At 36.3% G+C, this 17728-nt stretch overlaps 2 protein-coding genes across 6 annotated transcripts in view; both read right to left on the minus strand.

Moving 5' to 3' along the window:
• LOC126870465 (lateral signaling target protein 2 homolog) overlaps positions 1-7860 on the minus strand; it is a 27808-nt gene extending 19948 nt beyond the window's left edge. For all 4 annotated transcript variants that reach the window (XR_007691344.1, XR_007691345.1, XR_007691343.1 and 1 more), the window contains exons 1-2: positions 4080-7860; positions 2270-2531 (exon numbers count right to left, since the gene is read on the minus strand). Coding sequence is in view for 1 of the 4 variants with exons in the window: in XM_050628219.1 (XP_050484176.1) it covers positions 2270-2531; positions 4080-4461 (644 nt within the window). In the remaining 3 variants the exon portion in view is untranslated. The remainder of the gene's footprint in view (positions 1-2269; positions 2532-4079) is intronic.
• A 3304-nt stretch (positions 7861-11164) lies between these two features.
• LOC126870340 (urea transporter 1-like) lies at positions 11165-17651 on the minus strand. 2 transcript variants are annotated; one of them, XM_050627947.1, is made up of 10 exons: positions 17204-17651; positions 16859-16981; positions 16511-16630; positions 15961-16112; positions 15341-15488; positions 13582-13665; positions 13186-13333; positions 12871-13052; positions 12515-12676; positions 11165-11855 (listed from the first exon to the last, which is right to left on the minus strand). In XM_050627947.1, the coding sequence occupies exons 1-10, from the start codon at positions 17240-17242 to the stop codon at positions 11787-11789; spliced, it is 1227 nt and encodes a 408-aa protein (XP_050483904.1). In that variant the 5' UTR covers positions 17243-17651; the 3' UTR covers positions 11165-11786. The 2 variants fall into 2 exon arrangements, with proteins under 2 accessions (XP_050483904.1, XP_050483905.1); XM_050627948.1 differs by lacking the exon at positions 16859-16981.
• Positions 17652-17728: the final 77 nt, after the last annotated feature.

Genomic DNA, 17728 nt, shown 5'->3' on the forward strand with positions numbered 1-17728 from the left:
ATGCGTTTGACAGATACAGATGAGAAAGTTTCGTTAATTGCTGAATATCGCAATTTAGCTTTAGAATCCATGTTTACAACGACATACTAGGAGAATGAGAGAAGGTACAAAATTCTACTTGCTTGTAAACGTACATTAAAATATTCGAGGAAACCTTTTTACTACGAGATGAAATATCCTATACTCATTTACTTCGTTAAAACACTGTTTCCATGTTTTTACATTTTTAGATGCTTTCGTATGGCGTAAAATTTGTGTAAGGTATGTATTTTCTTCTATACTTCTGTATGACTTACGTGTATGCTCTTTGCACGAGGTATGATGTGAAAATACTTGTAAGGCGTAATTCGTTTAATAGGCAGTGGTGTTAAATGTAATGGAGTACATGTAAAGAGGAAATCTTGTAACCACGCTACATTTTATTCCGCGATTATGCGATTATCAACGTTATACGATGCATTTCGCAACTTTTCTTTTACACCACGTCAGAATAAAAACATACAAACGAAGAGTATAATATAAAATACATATAAGAAAACTGTGTGACTTTACGACTGTTTGGAGAATTATACATTTCTAAAGAATATATTAGATAGAAGATAAATTGATGATTTTTCTAAATTAATCGAATTTAATTCTTTTTGCGAAATGAACTAAACAGTCTACCAAGCGTTTTTTCCGCGTTGAGAGATTCAGAAATCGATGAACGTGTAAAATTTGTGGCAATATCGTTTTAAACTTTAACGGATTAATCCATAATTAAAGATGTCTCGACTTTCGTACAAGTAGCTCGATCCAGAAATGTGTCAGACAAAGATGCTTGATAAAACATCCAGCTGACGCATTCGCAATATAGGTCATGCCGCATTTTTCAAGCATTACTTTCTAAATTGAGATTGAATAAAGAAAAATGTGTATGTCTAGCAATCGCACATACGTGTTATAGAAAGCCTTATATTTTTCGAATGTGAACATGTTACTTGTTAAACGTATGAAACGTTTGTATTCTAAGATTACAATAAATGTGTACAAATCACTTGTCTGTTTATCGAACGAGTAAAATTCGCTGTCATTCGTTTAATTCGAATCAACGTAAATAGTAATGCCTACAGAAAATAGGAATTAAATCGTAAGGAAAATCAAGAAGTCTTGGAAGAGCAAAGTCGTAATTGGAAGAATCATGATAAAAATATGGATGGAAGTGCTTCAGTGTACAGCAGCTTGAGGGAACCACATCATTACGTCGAACAAAGGAAATCTCGTCGATCTCATGCCAACTATACACGTGGAAACAACGCGGAATACCTGTATCGCTTGGACTCGTAAGAACGCGTAATTTCCGTATAAGTTTTAAATCTGCTTGTAAGTAGTGTGACCCAACGATAGGTCAGACCGTTCCGATACTCCAACCCCGTATTATACGTATACATATATATTACGTATGTAGTTTCCTCGAGCAATTACTTTGAAAGGATGCAAAAGATATAAGCGAACAAGATACACACAGGGTGCTAAATAAAACAGGAATCGAAACTTTAGAAGCTTAAAATATTCACTGAGAAAAATATTGGCTAAAAAAAATATTTAAGCAACAGAGACTTTTAAATCGATATTTTCAGATATTACGTCGCTATAAATATGTAACTTTACGTATTACTTGTCTTGCGAACAGTCTGAAAACACTTATCGAGACAGACCGATGAAAAAAAAAGCTCCGCGTGTATAGAGGCACAATGACGTTTCTCCTTGATCTTTTTCCCTAACAAATGTCACCGTCAATCCGAGTTTCATTACACGGTCGAATACGCTTTGTTCGCCAAGCGATTCTAGTATGAAACCGTATTGGATGAACATCTAACGAATAGAGCAACGACGTGCAACTACGCACCGAGATGACCCAGTTTCGCAGTATATTGCACTTACAGGAAAATCGAGTTCCTTTCTTCCCGAACACGCCTACGAATGTCCCTTCGTCAGCGCACGAAATTGCAATCTTCAAGGAGATGATACTCGTACCCGTAGACAGAAATAAGGAACCCGTAACGCGAAACTGCGCGAGAAGTTTGCGACAGATACGATTAAACCAAAAAAAAATGTAAAATGACCCAGAGCACGTGGCAGAGTTAAGTAGACGCGCGATCGATATAATTTTCAAAATCGATTACTTTTTATTCCGTGTAACGAGTTAACTCATATTCTTTGATCAGCGGGTTGAACATAATCTATTCGAAATTTAGGTGTTTAACGTTATATCATTGACTACACTTACAATTGAGCTGTACTTTGGGGAAAGTAGGAGGCACTTCGGTGCAACTGCGAGTATTCGCAGGAATCGCTGAGAGTTTCTCGAGTTCTCTCGAAGTTTATCAATGCAAGATCCTGATCACCGTCCATTCCAAAAAGTTCTAAACGCGAATCAAGACCCGTTTGGACGTCCTGTACTACGCCGTGAAGAATATTCGGGCTTTTCGAGTGTTTGCGCTTTTTCCTCGGACGTCGTGGACTTTCCGATGCTCGTCGCCTCGTTTTACCTGCAACGATACATATACGTCATGTTTTATCATCTCTGACACTTTGATATACACAAAATAAATGCAGATTTTTAAGATACGATTCACAAAGTTAAAACGGTGGATTCGAACGAAACGTTCTGGTAAATTTTATGAACGAACACTTTCATTACAGCGTAACGTATGTATTTATCGATTCACGCCGTAATCTTATACGAACCATTCTTTGACGTAAGCTAACCCTACGTCAAAATATAAATTGCATCGACGCACTCTACATAGAGTAAGATTTATTTTTACAATAACACGGCGTTAATCTTAGACACAAAGGCATTAAAGGTGCAAAGAACATGTATTCGGATACAAAATATCGAGAAGCCTAAACACGATCTTACTATGTTTATCATGAATTATACACATAAGGATACATCGTACAGGAATAATTATTATAATAAAAAATTAATAAGAAAGATTCGTCATTGTGTAGAGATTTTCACTTGTAAAGATCGAGAATGATTGGACTTTATACTCGTGACTGAATATATCTCGCACGAATTCGTGTTTGAAAACATTTTCGTCGAAAGAGTCCCCCTAATCGATCGATAATAATTTCATGAAAATCTGATGGAAACTACGAATGTTTTAATTTCTATCGGAAGCTGATTCGTCGGATGCTCTTAATAACTTTTTAGATTTATGATCGGTCGAGTGTGGGTCGATCCCGGGTCATTAGACCTCCGTCTCATTCGCTTTCGCACTTTTTCATGCTCCGAAATCTCATAAAGAAACAGGGTACCCTCGTCGAGGGGTTAGGCCATCTTGACAGCATCGAAATTGATGCTACTTTCATGAATTTAGCTTTTTTCTTTGCGATATAGTTCAATTTTCGTATGCCATATATTGAAAAATCAACGTAAATTTTGAAAGAATTATAGCTATCCGTAAGAATATATTTCGCGCAGACGCTTCAGGTATGTTAAACGTTACGCATTCAGGAAGTTTCAGAAATCACGTAGCATTCTCTGGGAAGAGCTTAAAAGACAATTTAGCCTTCGAATAAACGCGTCCTTTATGGGTATCGCGTTGTTCGAAAGGGATAAAGAGGACTCGAACGAAGTGAAAGTCAAACACTATCATCGGAACATTAAAGCTGTGAAAACTTTTGCTTTAAATAGTATAACTTGGTTATTACTACGATCCAGTTAACACGACCTCTTTCGTCTTATTTTTAAGGGTTTGTCCTATCATCTAACGAGGAGAAAATTTAGATTTTTTCGATGCTGCGAAGATGGTGCCAGCTTTTAGGTAATCCCCTACGGAGTTACTACAGAATCGCTTATCCAACCGGTAGAGTACCAAGAAGAATAACGCGAATGTAAAATAACGCGAATGTAAAATAACGCGAAAAATGGCTTCAGCCACAACTAAATATTTTAAATCGTGTATACTCCAGACTATTATATATACTGTTATCTATGTATATTAGTGTACCTAGGTACATACACGTTTTTAAAAAATATTGAAGCTTAAAAGGATAGGAAGATATTGTACGAAATTAACGATACTTACCGTGATGGACATTATGTTCGTGATGTTCCGTAGCGTCTCCAATGAAGTCGTTGCACGGAGCGGAATCGTGCCTCTTACGATGATGATGGTGGTGGTGATGATGGTGATGGTGATGATGATGATGATGATGACCCTTTCTTCGATGTTGGTGATTCAGCGAAGAGGAGGCAGTCGATGTTGAAGTCAGTCTAAGCCGACGAGGACTAGCCGGTGCGCTACCGGAACGCTTGCTCAAAGCCGAGGAAGCTTTAATCGCCTCCACCTTCGTTTCCACCAGAGCAGCGAGGACGGCTTCGAGACGTGCCACCTCCATTCCACTGCCACCATCGTCCGTCGAGACTGCCTTGTCAGCGACATCGGAAGTCGACGGAGTCACCGTCATCTCTTCACCTACAGTTGTCACATTACGTTCACCACCCTCGATGGTGACCACTTTGTAATAGGAACCGTCGCGGGACTTTTCCAAAGCCCGCTGAGCAAACGGTCACAAAACCGACACGCTAGAGTTCGACCCCACCTTCTTCTTTCCTCTTTCTTCCACGACACTATCCACTGAAAGCTCTCGTATAAATCGGGACAACATGAAGCTGATTATCTTTCTCTATTCCGCAGCTTCGCTTTCATCCTTCGTATCTGAGGAAACGCGTCGACCAAACGAGGACGTTTCGCAATTTCCCACGCAAATTATACTTGTCGATTTAACGTCACATCTGATAGCTCTCGGAAGAAAGAAAACACGAATCTTGCACGTTTCGTGCCTTGTAATTCCGTAATGATCCACGATCAATGGGGTTCACCGGAGAAGTCATTAGACCATTAATAATACGGTCTTTATTCGTATTTCCTTCTGCTTCTTATTTTCTTCTTCTTCTTCTTTTTCTTCGCCCAAGTAGCATTCGCTAGAGTAGCTTCCCATTAACACGAATGACGTCCGAGTAAGTCTTCCATAAATATAAAGATAATTTTTCGTTTCCTTTTTGGCGGAATAACCTTTGTTTCATCGGGTTAACTTCATTTTTCGTGACCGTTCGTTTTCGAGAAACCTAATTGCCCCAATTGGAAGCGAGCAACTGTGAAAAACTTTCTTTTCGTATTCTTCTATCTTGTACATTAAAATTTCAACCATCGCGTGGGAATGAGATAAGCGACTCGTTTAATTAAAAAAGAAGGTCGTTACGTCGGGATCAAAATTATTCTTATCTTTTAGTTTACGCTTCCCTCTGTATTTTGACGCGGTGTATTTCGTTTCGTCGTAGGAATTTGAACAGCAGCTCGATCTATTACCTCGAACTCGATCTCTGTTTAAGGATCTTTTTAAGCACGAATAAAAAATATGCCGGACGATCCCTTAATAAGCGCTTTCCCTTTCTCTTACTTCGACCAACTTCTACCTTTGGTTTAATCGATCGACGATTCACCGTCGGTGCACATTATCTAACAACAGTTATCAAAAAAATTGTACTCTTTAACAAGTTGACGAGTTCGTATTTAATTTGGCGAGTGCAGTTCTGTAGAATTCGCTCCCCGAATTCGATTTCTGCCTCCATCGTAGGTGACGATTTACCAGAATTAGTACCGTTGCAATCGGTTTACGAGTGACCAGAAGCGATAGATCGGATTGTCAACCGTTTCAATCGCATTAAAACGTCCATTCTCCTATGGCTTCGAAACCGTTGACTCCAATATAAACGTTCCACTCGATCGTTCGCATAACAGCTACCCATTGAAAGAAATTGGCGAGCGATCTCGATCGATCGTACAGTTCGGAGAGCGTCGACTCGATAGAAATATCCAACTACGAAGGATTGACCGTGGTGACATCCTTCCGAAATAAAAGAAAGGCCCCGACAAAAGTGCTGCGGCAGCTTATTCTCGCGTGACCAACTTCCCTCGACCCTTCCTGGTTTCTCGCGTACCTAATGACCTCGTTCCTTTGTGAAGCGCGAAACGAAGATTGGTCGAAACACGTAGCCATGTCAGGCAGCGTTCGCTGTGAAACACCGGTGGCCCGTGTTTGTGTCAAGTATGTTGTCGAAACTGGGAGAGGAGAAGGGGGCGGATGTCAAGAAGCAAAGATCGAGGGAGGCTATCACTCTGAATTATCACTGTGAAATCTACGATAAAAATTCATTCGATAATACGGTAATTATCCACGTTCACTCGTTACCAGTCTTATTCGCACCGTATCGCATCGTTCGAACAAATAGTACTTGGTTCGTTGGTTTCGTTAACCGCAGTCGAAGAGACGACAAAATCACGAGAAAACGATTTTATTTCTCGGCTTAACAGGATCAGGGGTTGAACGTCGAGGTACGTGTAAACAGTCACTTCTGTATTAGCGAAGTTCGTTAATGCGATTAGCACGTGTTTCTCCCTTTATCCTGCAAGCTTTGATTACTAGTTTCTTGTTGGTTGATGCTTGCATCGAAAGTTTGATTAGGTTAAAAAATACTTTCCAAGTCGATCGAGACGCGGCAAAACACGTAATTCCAATAAAGTGATTTTCTTTCTATCCGATCGAGATCTCTGTGAAATCGTTTAATAACAGATCCGAAGAAAATTGCGGATTTTCGCAGAGCTTTCGGTATCTTTGATAAGTCTTCCGGTATAACGAACGACCAAAATTTCTTATCTTACTATAATCGATTTGACGAAAGTGGCAAATTTTCGTACTATCTATAACGTCCTTAACGAGTCTTCCGATACAATGAACGATAAAAATTCCTCATCGTGTAACGATCGACTTGATGAAAGTTGAAAATCTTCGTATCTTCTGCAATGCCTCTAACGACTCTTCTCATACAACGAGCGATTGCAATTCTTTAACGTGCAACGATCGACTCGACGAAAGTTGCAAATTTTCGCATCGTTGGTAATATCTTTAAGAAGAGAAACGCTGACGGGGAATCGAAACGAGCATCGTTGCCTGCGAAAGTCAAGCGCAAAGAGTGCACGGCACCTCGTTTGACCTATTAAAGCCGGTAAACGTTAACGTGCTTTCTCATGTAAACGACCACAAATACCGTTTATATGGAGTCTACTTCGACAAGGTCATTAATCATCCTCGAAATACCCAACATGCACCTCGAATTGTAATTTTCAAGTACGATACAACCTATATCTTTGACCTTTTACGAACTTGGCGATTTCGAGTCTCCTCTCGAATCATCCAAACTTCCATCCGGCATCTCTTCCAAATAAGACGGCGTGATTAAATAGCAAAAAGAAATGGGAAACGTCGCATCGTGTCGCATAAACCGAAATCGAAGCTGAAAGATTTCAGTGGAAACCTGCGATACGAAGTTAAAAGGCCTGCTGACGAGGAAGTTGAGAATTCGTAGCATCTCCGACATCCGTCGCGATTGCACAAGGATCGTGTCCTTTAGGGGCACTCGTAGGATACCAGCACAGTGACTTCCGGCGGATCCATAGCTCGGGTAAGCGGTGGCGTTACGAACAGGCGACGTACGACGGCGACAGTGACTTCTCGCGGTCCTGTATCGTAGTTGGGTGGAAATTTTGGGGGTGGCGTGTACCGAACACGGGGGCAAAGAGCACGAAAACGGACACGGACACGGTTACAGAGACACGGCACGTCACCTCGAGCACGTTGCCACTACGTTAGGTCGCACGTAGTTCCGTAGTACGATGTGTGTCGATGCGATGGCGCGATCTACGCACATCCCCGGCCGAAGGAATTGCGTGCGCGAGTTCTAGCGATCGCTCGAATACTGGGAAGCGTCGTGGAGCAGACAGGGTTGGTAGGCAGGTGGCCGGTCTGGCAGGGATGCGTTCAGCCCTACCCCTTCCTATACCGACGCTTGCCACTTCCACCACCAGCCATCCCTTTCCTTCGCCGTCAGCAGTGGCGTCCGTGGCTCCGACGACCTCCCTTTTTGCCCATAGTGCGGTCACCTTTGCTTATGTATCTGTAATCGTAGCGATATCGCATCGTGCGTATCTTTCTTCCTTTAAAACTGGTCTTCGTACGAGTATTAGAACGCTTGACGAAAACGGGACGAACTGGAAAAATTATTAGAGCATTGTGAAAACCTTTGGAAATTCCTAGTACTCGTTTGATATTTTCGATTAGGAAAGTACACGGTGGAATCTTGATTGTCCGAACTAATCGTGTATGCTTAAAGAAAGACAAGAAATCTTGAACAAAAATGCGATAAATTCTATTCTTCTTTCCCCATTTTTCTTACAGAGAGTCGTCTTCAAATTTTGTATCGATTAATGTTCCGATAATCTGTCGTTTCGTTAATCGATGTTTCGATAAACGGCTCTACTGCATTAACATATTTTTGATGAGATACGACATACCGATATCTGCGTGCACAATGGAACTCCATTTATTGAAATGAAATTTTAGCTAATGTCCGATTAAATGAACTTCTGCCGATTGAATCCACTTGTCTGAATGTGGACTATAATGGTATGAATTCCGGTTATTTATTAATCTCGTAGATTCCGATAAAAGTCTATTGTGTACATCAGTTTACAAAATTATTAAAGAATTTACAAAATACATGTATAAAAGAAGCAAGAAATTTGACCTCGGAATTTTCTCTTCCAGTTATTTTGTCATTTTCCCTGTAACAGTTACAGGCTGGTCACGTAAGGGATTAAATACCTTCTTAGATAGTGCCGACTCAATCCTGATCAAAATTTAAAAATGTAGGTAGAATCGTGGGTTTTACTCTTTACGAGAGAAGCCATCTTCTCTATCGTTGCCGCCATGCCGAAGAATCCCAAGATTTTCCTCGACTTCGTTATTTATAACTTAATCCTAGCGTTCTCCAGACGCAGTAACCCGTGATATAAACTTTATACCTAACCACATCACGAAACTCGTACGCTGTGAATAATGAAAGGAATATAAAAGAAACGACGTTATGTCGAGTGAATATTAATAGAAGTTAGTGATATAACTATTCGATATATATTTAGATATTTAATATCTCGCGTTATTTGTTTTATGCACGCGTAAACGAACGTGTGAAAATGAATTTTTCGATATTTGAATGCAGTCAATATCAAAACATTCTATCTTCGAGGAATGTCAATTTGTCCGATATAATTTAAGAACTAATTTCTATTCTGTCTTCTGTTTGTCTGAAATTCAGCAATTGGGAAGAAAGCTTTGATATTAGAAAGGGTCGGATAATATATCCTTACAATTTCGTAATGTCTGGTAAAAACGCTACTCCGTAATATAAGCAACAACCCGATACCTCTAACTTTTAATGATACTTAATTCTACTTTCATAATTTACGAATTATCTACTTTGCAGCATGGTAATAGCTAAGACACATTTGCGCAATAAGGTCGTAGGGTCAATTTACCTTGATTTATGAAAATACAAATAACGTTGCTTCCGCGTTACGAAGTCATGCAAGAAGCTATGAGAAAGAAATTACTACCTTAATCGCAGCATTGCAGAAACTTAAAATTCCAGTCTTGCAGTTTACAAATTATACGAAAGAATACGAGCTAATCGAGTTTTTTCTTAAAAAAGTATTTAAAGAACCAAAAAGTACATACATACATATTACAAAAATACAAATATCCATATTACTATGAAGAACTATGTAAATTTTTAACGCTAATTTGTAACGCTACTGCGGAGTAACATATCGAATTGATCGAACAGTAATATTTGCCTAATGAGAGTTTGAATCTAGCGACTAGCGTCGCGACGATCATCGATGGTGCATGTGACATGAAATATATGTATTATTCAACCAGAAATTGTATTTCTACGTCTCAAAATGACATTTCGAGAACACAAATTCGGAATGAGTAAAGACATTTATCAAGAAAACCATCGTGGAAATAATTTAACGACAAAATAGAATCTAGGACAGGGTCGTGTTTGTGAATTATGCCCTTATCGGAAAACAGAAAAACGTATATGTATAAAGTAATGTTACGAGTAAAACGTGAAAATTTGGTAGCGCGTTATTGAAAGAAATAATTTTCATCCTTCGTGAAAGGAAGAGTTATATAATGTAAAATTGTGTCTATCTGTCAGATCAATTTTTACAAAAAGTGGCAAAATCGAAATACTGCAGAGAGATAGAAATGTAACGCTACTCTAGACCTCTGCAAGTTAAATGAGAACTTCATACGATTCCTACCTGTTGCCTCGTATCGATGGAATGTAGACTAATCGAAATAAAAAAGAATCATTTTGGAATTAAAAGACCATTTCTCTTGCTCTGACGTTACTTGGAGAAAAGTTTCAAGACAATTTTCTAAGGTACGTTTTAAAGTAAAAAATATGTACGATAATTCTCAAGAAAATTGTTAAACAGAGTTTTACTGTTCTTTGCAACCTGCAAAGAACATTCTTTTTTGTACGATACTATTTTACCAGTAAGTCATAACAAGTCCCAAGCCTTGAAGTTTATTGTTTCAGGCGATATCATTAAAAGGTAATGTCTGCCTGCTCAAAGCGAAATATATGTAGATTTAAAATTATAACAAGTAAGTTTCGCTACACGTACGAGCAAATTAGAAAGAAAAAGAACGTTTTCTTCGAGAAAGAATATCTTATGCTATGCGATACATTAAACTGAAAATGAGTATACGTACACACAATTATGACAAATGAGAGAAAGTTTGACGTTGTCTTCACAAATTTTAATACAGCTAAGATATCAACAACTCTCAATGCGCAGCATCATGCATACTTTTCCAATATCCTCCAAGTTACTCCGTTCTCTGGAAAATCAATCTTGCATGAACAAACAGATACCCCTTGCAACGTAATATATTAAAAGGAAATAACGTTGTTCTGTAAATATTCGCCTTTACGAAATATTCGATATATTCCTGCTTGCAAATTACATGAATATGTATGTAGTTACATATATTACAAAGTATGAAACAACTATCGTATATTACAATAGTAGCGTCGATGAAAAGCACTAGAACACAGGATGAGATTATGCCAGGATTGTTAAATGTAGAAATAGAGTGATAGAAGTTGTAGGACACTGTCGAATATCATATATCTACCCTCTTTGTTCTTTCCGTAGCATATTGAAATATTAGAAGAATAATTAAAATATAAATGTTCATAGTTAATAGCACCCAGTACTATAGACATTTTATTATTGCAATTAAAATATTTACAAAATTATTGCGACGAGTCAAAATTCTTTTGACTGCGGTCTATCCTCGATAGATTCATAAGGAAAGAAAGAAGATATTCGCAAAATTTATTTTTAATGAAGCAGCGTCACGTTGTTTCTCTATTCGTATCTTCGCACTTGGTCTCTATTCATGAAAATTGTTATCGATTCATCATATACAAGAGAAAACTTGAAAGTATTTTTTTCATATTTTCTAAGGAATCGTGTCACAAATCCGAATGTCTTATATACATAAAGTACGCGATAGTTAACGCGATAAAAGAACAGACGCAGTAGTCGTTATGCAGGACAAATGAAAATTCTCCGTCGAATTTACGACACGGGCTCCACGTCGTAAGCTAAAAAAAGCAGCCAAGTAATTTTATTGATCGACTTGTAGATTCTTGAATGCTTTCGTTAAAAATTCGTTGTAGCAATCCAATGTATTTCTTATGAGAGAAGAAATAGCGAGTGAAAGCAGATATAGGACATTGAATTCAAATTTCTATAAAACTTTCGTATGAAACGTGCAAATAAAAATATCGCATTATGCTTATTTTATCATTAAACGTCAAGTGTTGATATATTTTTTCGATCTTTAGCACCGTCTCCGATATTTTCTGCGTCATTTATCTACAAGAAAAGAAAAAAACAATACGTTAAAACCTAAAAGAATACACGATACTTTATTTTTTCTGATAACTGTATAACTTTCTAATCCGATATTTTAGTTGAAATAGAAAGTGCAATATATAAATAAATAAATACGCGAACTACAAAATCATTTACTTTTGTTTTTATCGGTACTTTATTTATACTGGCAAGGATTATTCTTTCCGGCTTTCAAATAAAGTAAAAGGCGAGCGTGTCGCCGAGTGCTTTTGCCGATAACCTTTGTATAACGAAACCACATTCACCATATGCGACTCCTTGGAATCGTATAAAAGCAGGTTAACCTCGGCTAGAGCAGAAATCGATTTCTAGAGTTCCCATGACGATAGTCTCATCATAACGCATATCAAACTTTCTCCCACTATAATCAATTGTATTCTAGTATATGAAATATATTAGAAATAACAATGGACGTGTTCTTTGTTTCTAAAAGTTCCAAGTGCTAAAAAAATTCCGTAACTATGATATTAAAATTTTTTTTATGGACTCTGTATCAAACGCAGGCACATGGATTTTACAGAAAAATAACGCCCATGAAAGTAAATTCCAAAACATCGAAATATTATTAAGCAAATACAATTTTTTCAAGTGAAAAGGAAGGAAATAATACAAATTCATACTTGCTGAATAAGCTGTTGGTTGGCAAGATAATCCCGACGTTGTTCCTGTGGGGCAGAAATAGGCGGGGGTTGCAGAAAAGTTTTATCTTCTGAGTCGTTCCTTAATTGCAGAAACAAAGAAGCCACCAGAATGAACGGTAGCGACAGTATCGGCAATTTCAGCTGTACATAAAATTATTTAATTCTTCGTTTTGATTCTTAAGTTATGTATACATATACATATAACATGTTAGATTCGCTCAAACCTTTATCTTTTAAAACTCAGATTTCACTACGATCGATATCGTCTTTTTAAGATATTGATTAACAGGGACAGAAATCTATTTCATAAAAAATAAAAATATTAATTTAATTACATCTCTAAAGAAGAACAATACGCCATACTGCACGATCACGGTGTATACGATCGCTACGATCACAGCTACAGCTGTTTGTCCGCTAAACGCAAATAAAGTTCCTAACGAAGCTCCCGTCAGAAAAGTGTTGTAACCCCACAAGCCGGCATAAATTTCATCGATTTGTATCCCAAGCATTAAACCTACGAATAACAAGAAACTATGACAGAAAAATAGAAAATACTAATATCTTTGTCTCAATAACATTTGCAAGCTACGTTGACTCAATCTCACGCTCGATAAATTCAAGGTTCATACACAAAAATAGTATAATACCCGCCAATGAACCGATGAGTGCACCCAAAAAAGCAAAGCCAGCCGTTATCGGAGAACAAAGTAGACAAGCTAAATAAACCACAGCACCCATAATAACGCTTTCAACTGCTAACACCTGCGACGCTGACACTACAACGCCATGAAACATCTGAAAAATGTACAGGATGCACACAAACAAATTGACCCAATTTCGTTAAAAAATGTCTTTCTTACAGTTAATGATATCGATAACTATATAATGTATTATAGCATTTAAAACATTCATGATACAGTTTAACGAAACAAAATAATGCAAGATGTTGCTTAGGATCCCAAGATATTCGAGTACCCGAAAATGTCTAATACTTTCAACGATGTGACACATGATTGAATTGTGAAAAGTGGAGCAAACTTTACCATCCCCCAGTCAATGTGTATCCCTGTCGCATTTTCTCCGATGAAACTGATATTGCCTGTCGTCGCATCACTTGTTGCATTGTCCTGGAAACAATAAGAATGTACTGTATAAACAACTGATCGTGTATGTACTCGCGACACATATAACACGTATACGTATACACGATATCTTTGTTCGAGTACATATAACCCTGTGCTCAAAACTGGGCTAGTTCGTCCATTGATATCCACGCCCGAAAGAAAACTCAGGACAAAAATATCTTTGAATAAAAAATCGATAGAACTCCCTTCTATGACGAATTTATTTCATTCCATATCTAAAAGAAGAACGCGTGACAATAATAAGCTAGGAAATAAGTTTTCTCCATTCGTAATCCGTTAAGTTGATTATACCCTCTAAATCATTCAAACTTTTGTATTTGCAACTCGATGTTGTCTTTGGTCCTCGTAGTTTATGTAGCTTATATGCACATGTAATCTTACATTACGTAAATTTTTTACTTCCTCTATATATTTTACTAAAATTTTACTAAAATGACGAAGAAATACAAATTTAATGCGATATTCGTCTAAAGAAAACGATCGACGAATCTGAGATGATTTTCATCTTTTCCTATCTCGCTCTAGAGACAAACAACAATAGGTAAGAAGTTTGTATTGATCGTGTGCGTGCCACACGACGACTAGCGGAGTGGAAGAGGCTTTTAGCATCGCAACTTAAGTTGGACAACGTTGCTGGCATAACTAAACTTGAAATTATCGCTTTCATCTGTCATCGATCGATTATGTAACACTCAAATGTTACTCGCTACTGTTCGCGTTGATGTGATATAACGATAAAAACCGATTGTACCGATTCTATGAAACTTTAATCAAAAATGCGATCACGTAGTCAAGGGTATTACATGGAATAAAACACATAACACGTATAAACGTATAAACGTGAAACATATAAACGACTGAATATTTTCTACAAATATTAATAACTTCGAAAGTGTTAATAGACAAAATTGAAGTATTTCGAGGTATCGTTTCATTAGCTTAACTTGTTGCTTTTTGGAACGTAAATATGTTAAGAAGATTTTAATGTTACATTCAGATATCGCTGATGAATGTGTAATATACGTATATACGGCACTACGTGGCATAATGACAAAAATTTCGTAACAGTGTACGTGTAGGCGTGCGTATCAAAATACATAAATCTTCATAAACTTACGAGCACGCTGCGTTATCAAACGATATCTTTACGACAGATAGTTTTCATACTTTTTACATAGAACATAAATAGAAGAACGTCTCCAGTTCAGCACTCGAAACAAAATAGAGAGTAACTTCACATTTAACATTATAAGTCATATCATGAGATCTAATAAATAATTAGATCGTAAAATGGGAAAAAATTACATGATTCTGTTTCAAGAATTCATGATAACCTTGGATTTACTATGAAAAAGAATATTTTTGAATTGGTTATATGTTTTTGTCGATATGTGTTGTGTACCATAAATCTTACATCTACGATAAATAATAATTTTATCACTTTTAATATAAGAACACAAATTTATAGCAAATAAATAAAAGTTTACGATTATATTAACGATTAACGATTATATTACGATGGTATTAACAGAACTTTTAAAGTCTCTAAAAATCTGGACTACTGGTACCGAAAAACCGAGTGTTTGTCTATGCAATATTTAAAGAATCGCATTCCGCAACAATACGAAAATTGAATGCTCACAACAAAATCTATTACCATTCTCGTAACTGGTTGCAGTTCCTCCGACGTATCAAGTCCATTGTCTTTGGCATAAAGGACCAAGAGCAACGCAAATTCAGCCAGATTAAACGGCCATGCTATGAATGGTAACTTATTGTTTTTGAAAGAGCGGGTCAAGTAAACGCTGTAAACATTAATCGTTAATTACCAATAAAATTAGTTAAAAGCGTTCTATAATTATCACAGTTGTTTAAATTTAATCTACGTTGTAATATAATATACTGTTGAATATTTTTGTAATGGTAAAGTAACATCTATTTAAAAGATTAAATGAACTTCTTTTTTTAATATTAAATTTAAGTAAATCTGTAAGATTTGAAATTTTATCGAAAATTTTACATATCATTCTACTCTATTATCAGGTGAAAAATAAACGATTCTCTAAAAATCATAAAAGAATTGACTGTCGAGCTTTGTTTGAATACTTCATGCGTCACACTCGTCACTTTACATTTACAACGATATCATAAAACTCAACATAAAGTTATCTTATATTCGTAAGAATTACTAAAATGCTAATACTGCGCGTTACAGCAAACGTTTTATAATAAAAAGTAAACTTATAAGCAGACATTCATCAATTTATTGAAACTTGCCTAAAGATCGTTCCCAGAATAATCAGTAGTACACTGAAACCATCGAATGGTCCATAGATATTTGGTATTAAACTAGACGATATCGCGCCAACTAATAATGGATTGAACACTGTTAACCCATTTGCGATATTTTCCTGTGAATCTCGTATCAGCTGCGAATGAAATATATGCTTTTCAAAACGTAATGTGCGAATTTTCTCACATAGCGTATCAACGAAAAAGCTCCGCAAATGGTATCGCGACGCGATCGTATTAATCCTCGCAAAAAATTCCGCATTGCAGTCATTTTGTTTACTTTTTGTGAAACAACACGGTACCATGGGATGATCAAACGAATAATAATTACAGAAGTATGAATAATCGATTCATACGTCACGTAAATCAACAATGCAATTAGGCATTATTTATTCGCGTCAAATATATACTAAGGATATATATATATTGGCATATATTTAATGAATACGTAGGAAGTACATAGTTCTAAGTTTTCGAAGTAAAAAATAATTAACAAAATATCATTTTTTAAATGTTTGATGTAACAATTACGTACCACAGATAATAGAAGACCTAGGGAACCAGTGATTGCTGAGAGGAGTAACGTACTTGGTGCATTAACTCCTAAAGAAATCGTTATCAATAATCCACTAATTGGATTATTTGCAAATACAACCTGTAAATTTATATAAGCTGAATATGAGTATCTTTCGATCGATTTAAATATCAATTTGTGTATGTGCATATCGTTTTGAAAATCTTGTAGACGATCCTTATATTTATAAATCTAAGATTTTAAATAACTAATGTTAACTAAAAATAACATAGCATAATAAATAAATTTGTATCTATGAACATTTTCGTTATCTATACATTATTTATAAAAGATATATTAGCCGCTTACTTGACTGAAACCTCGTAATAAATAATCAAATAAGCGTACTATGCTCCAAAAAACGCTTTCCTTTTCTAACAAAAATTCTTGCCACTCGGTGAATGTTCCAGTAAAAACGGCCCGAGAATAGCCCTATATATGAATTATATTGAGAAATGTCATGTTAATACAAAAAAATCTTATTTTAGATGCTACATATGTATATACCCAATACTAAAATATGATAAAATATGATACTTGAAATACACCTAGTGCTTAATTCTGATTTCATCTAGTTTTATGATTAATTCACACTTTATGACATACGAAAAATATCTCATACTCATATCTTTTTATTTATCTTTCAGTACTCACATGGCGCGTAGATCCTTTTAATCGTTCTCTCGCGCTCATTCTATGATAGACTCACGTAAAACACTACAATTCCATTTTAAAAGTATATCCTTTTAACCACACTGTGCAAATTCCCCCACCATTTGTGAGATATGTCGATGATAAAGAGCAATGTGCATCTGTGTGTCATTCGATGTTTGATATTTCTTCTACGAAAATTGTGTGATACGAGATCGTGAATGTTTCAAATTTCTAAAAGAACTATTTATTCCACATTATAAATTAATATGTATTAGTATTAATTAATAGGTGAGTATTAATCATTGAAATAAAGATATCAATTCAAAATTATTTTTAAGTACAAAATATTGTTGAACTTTCCTTGTTACTTTTTTCTTACTTCCACGTGTTTACTCGTTTTAAACATTGCTTTCATGTATCTTTACTTCAAACGAATGTTACTTTATAAGAGCATGTGGAGTACATAATTAACATAGCAATCTACATAACAATTAACACGGTTAGCGCTACCTTATTAACGTATTT

This window comes from Bombus huntii, chromosome 10 (assembly GCF_024542735.1).
Source record: "Bombus huntii isolate Logan2020A chromosome 10, iyBomHunt1.1, whole genome shotgun sequence".
NCBI classification, from domain to species: Eukaryota; Metazoa; Arthropoda; class Insecta; order Hymenoptera; family Apidae; genus Bombus; species Bombus huntii.

Bases quoted from the DNA above. Each gene is read 5' to 3' on its own strand.
- LOC126870340 (XM_050627947.1), bottom strand. From the start codon at position 17,242: ATGAGCGCGAGAGAACGATTAAAAGGATCTACGCGCCAT. The intron at 13,334-13,581 runs GTAAAGTTTGCT...TACATTTTTCAG, and splicing joins TACACATTGACTGGGGGATG to ATGTTTCATGGCGTTGTAGT. The intron at 13,053-13,185 runs GTATTATACTAT...TGTTATTCGTAG, and splicing joins ACTCATCGGTTCATTGGCGG to GTTTAATGCTTGGGATACAA.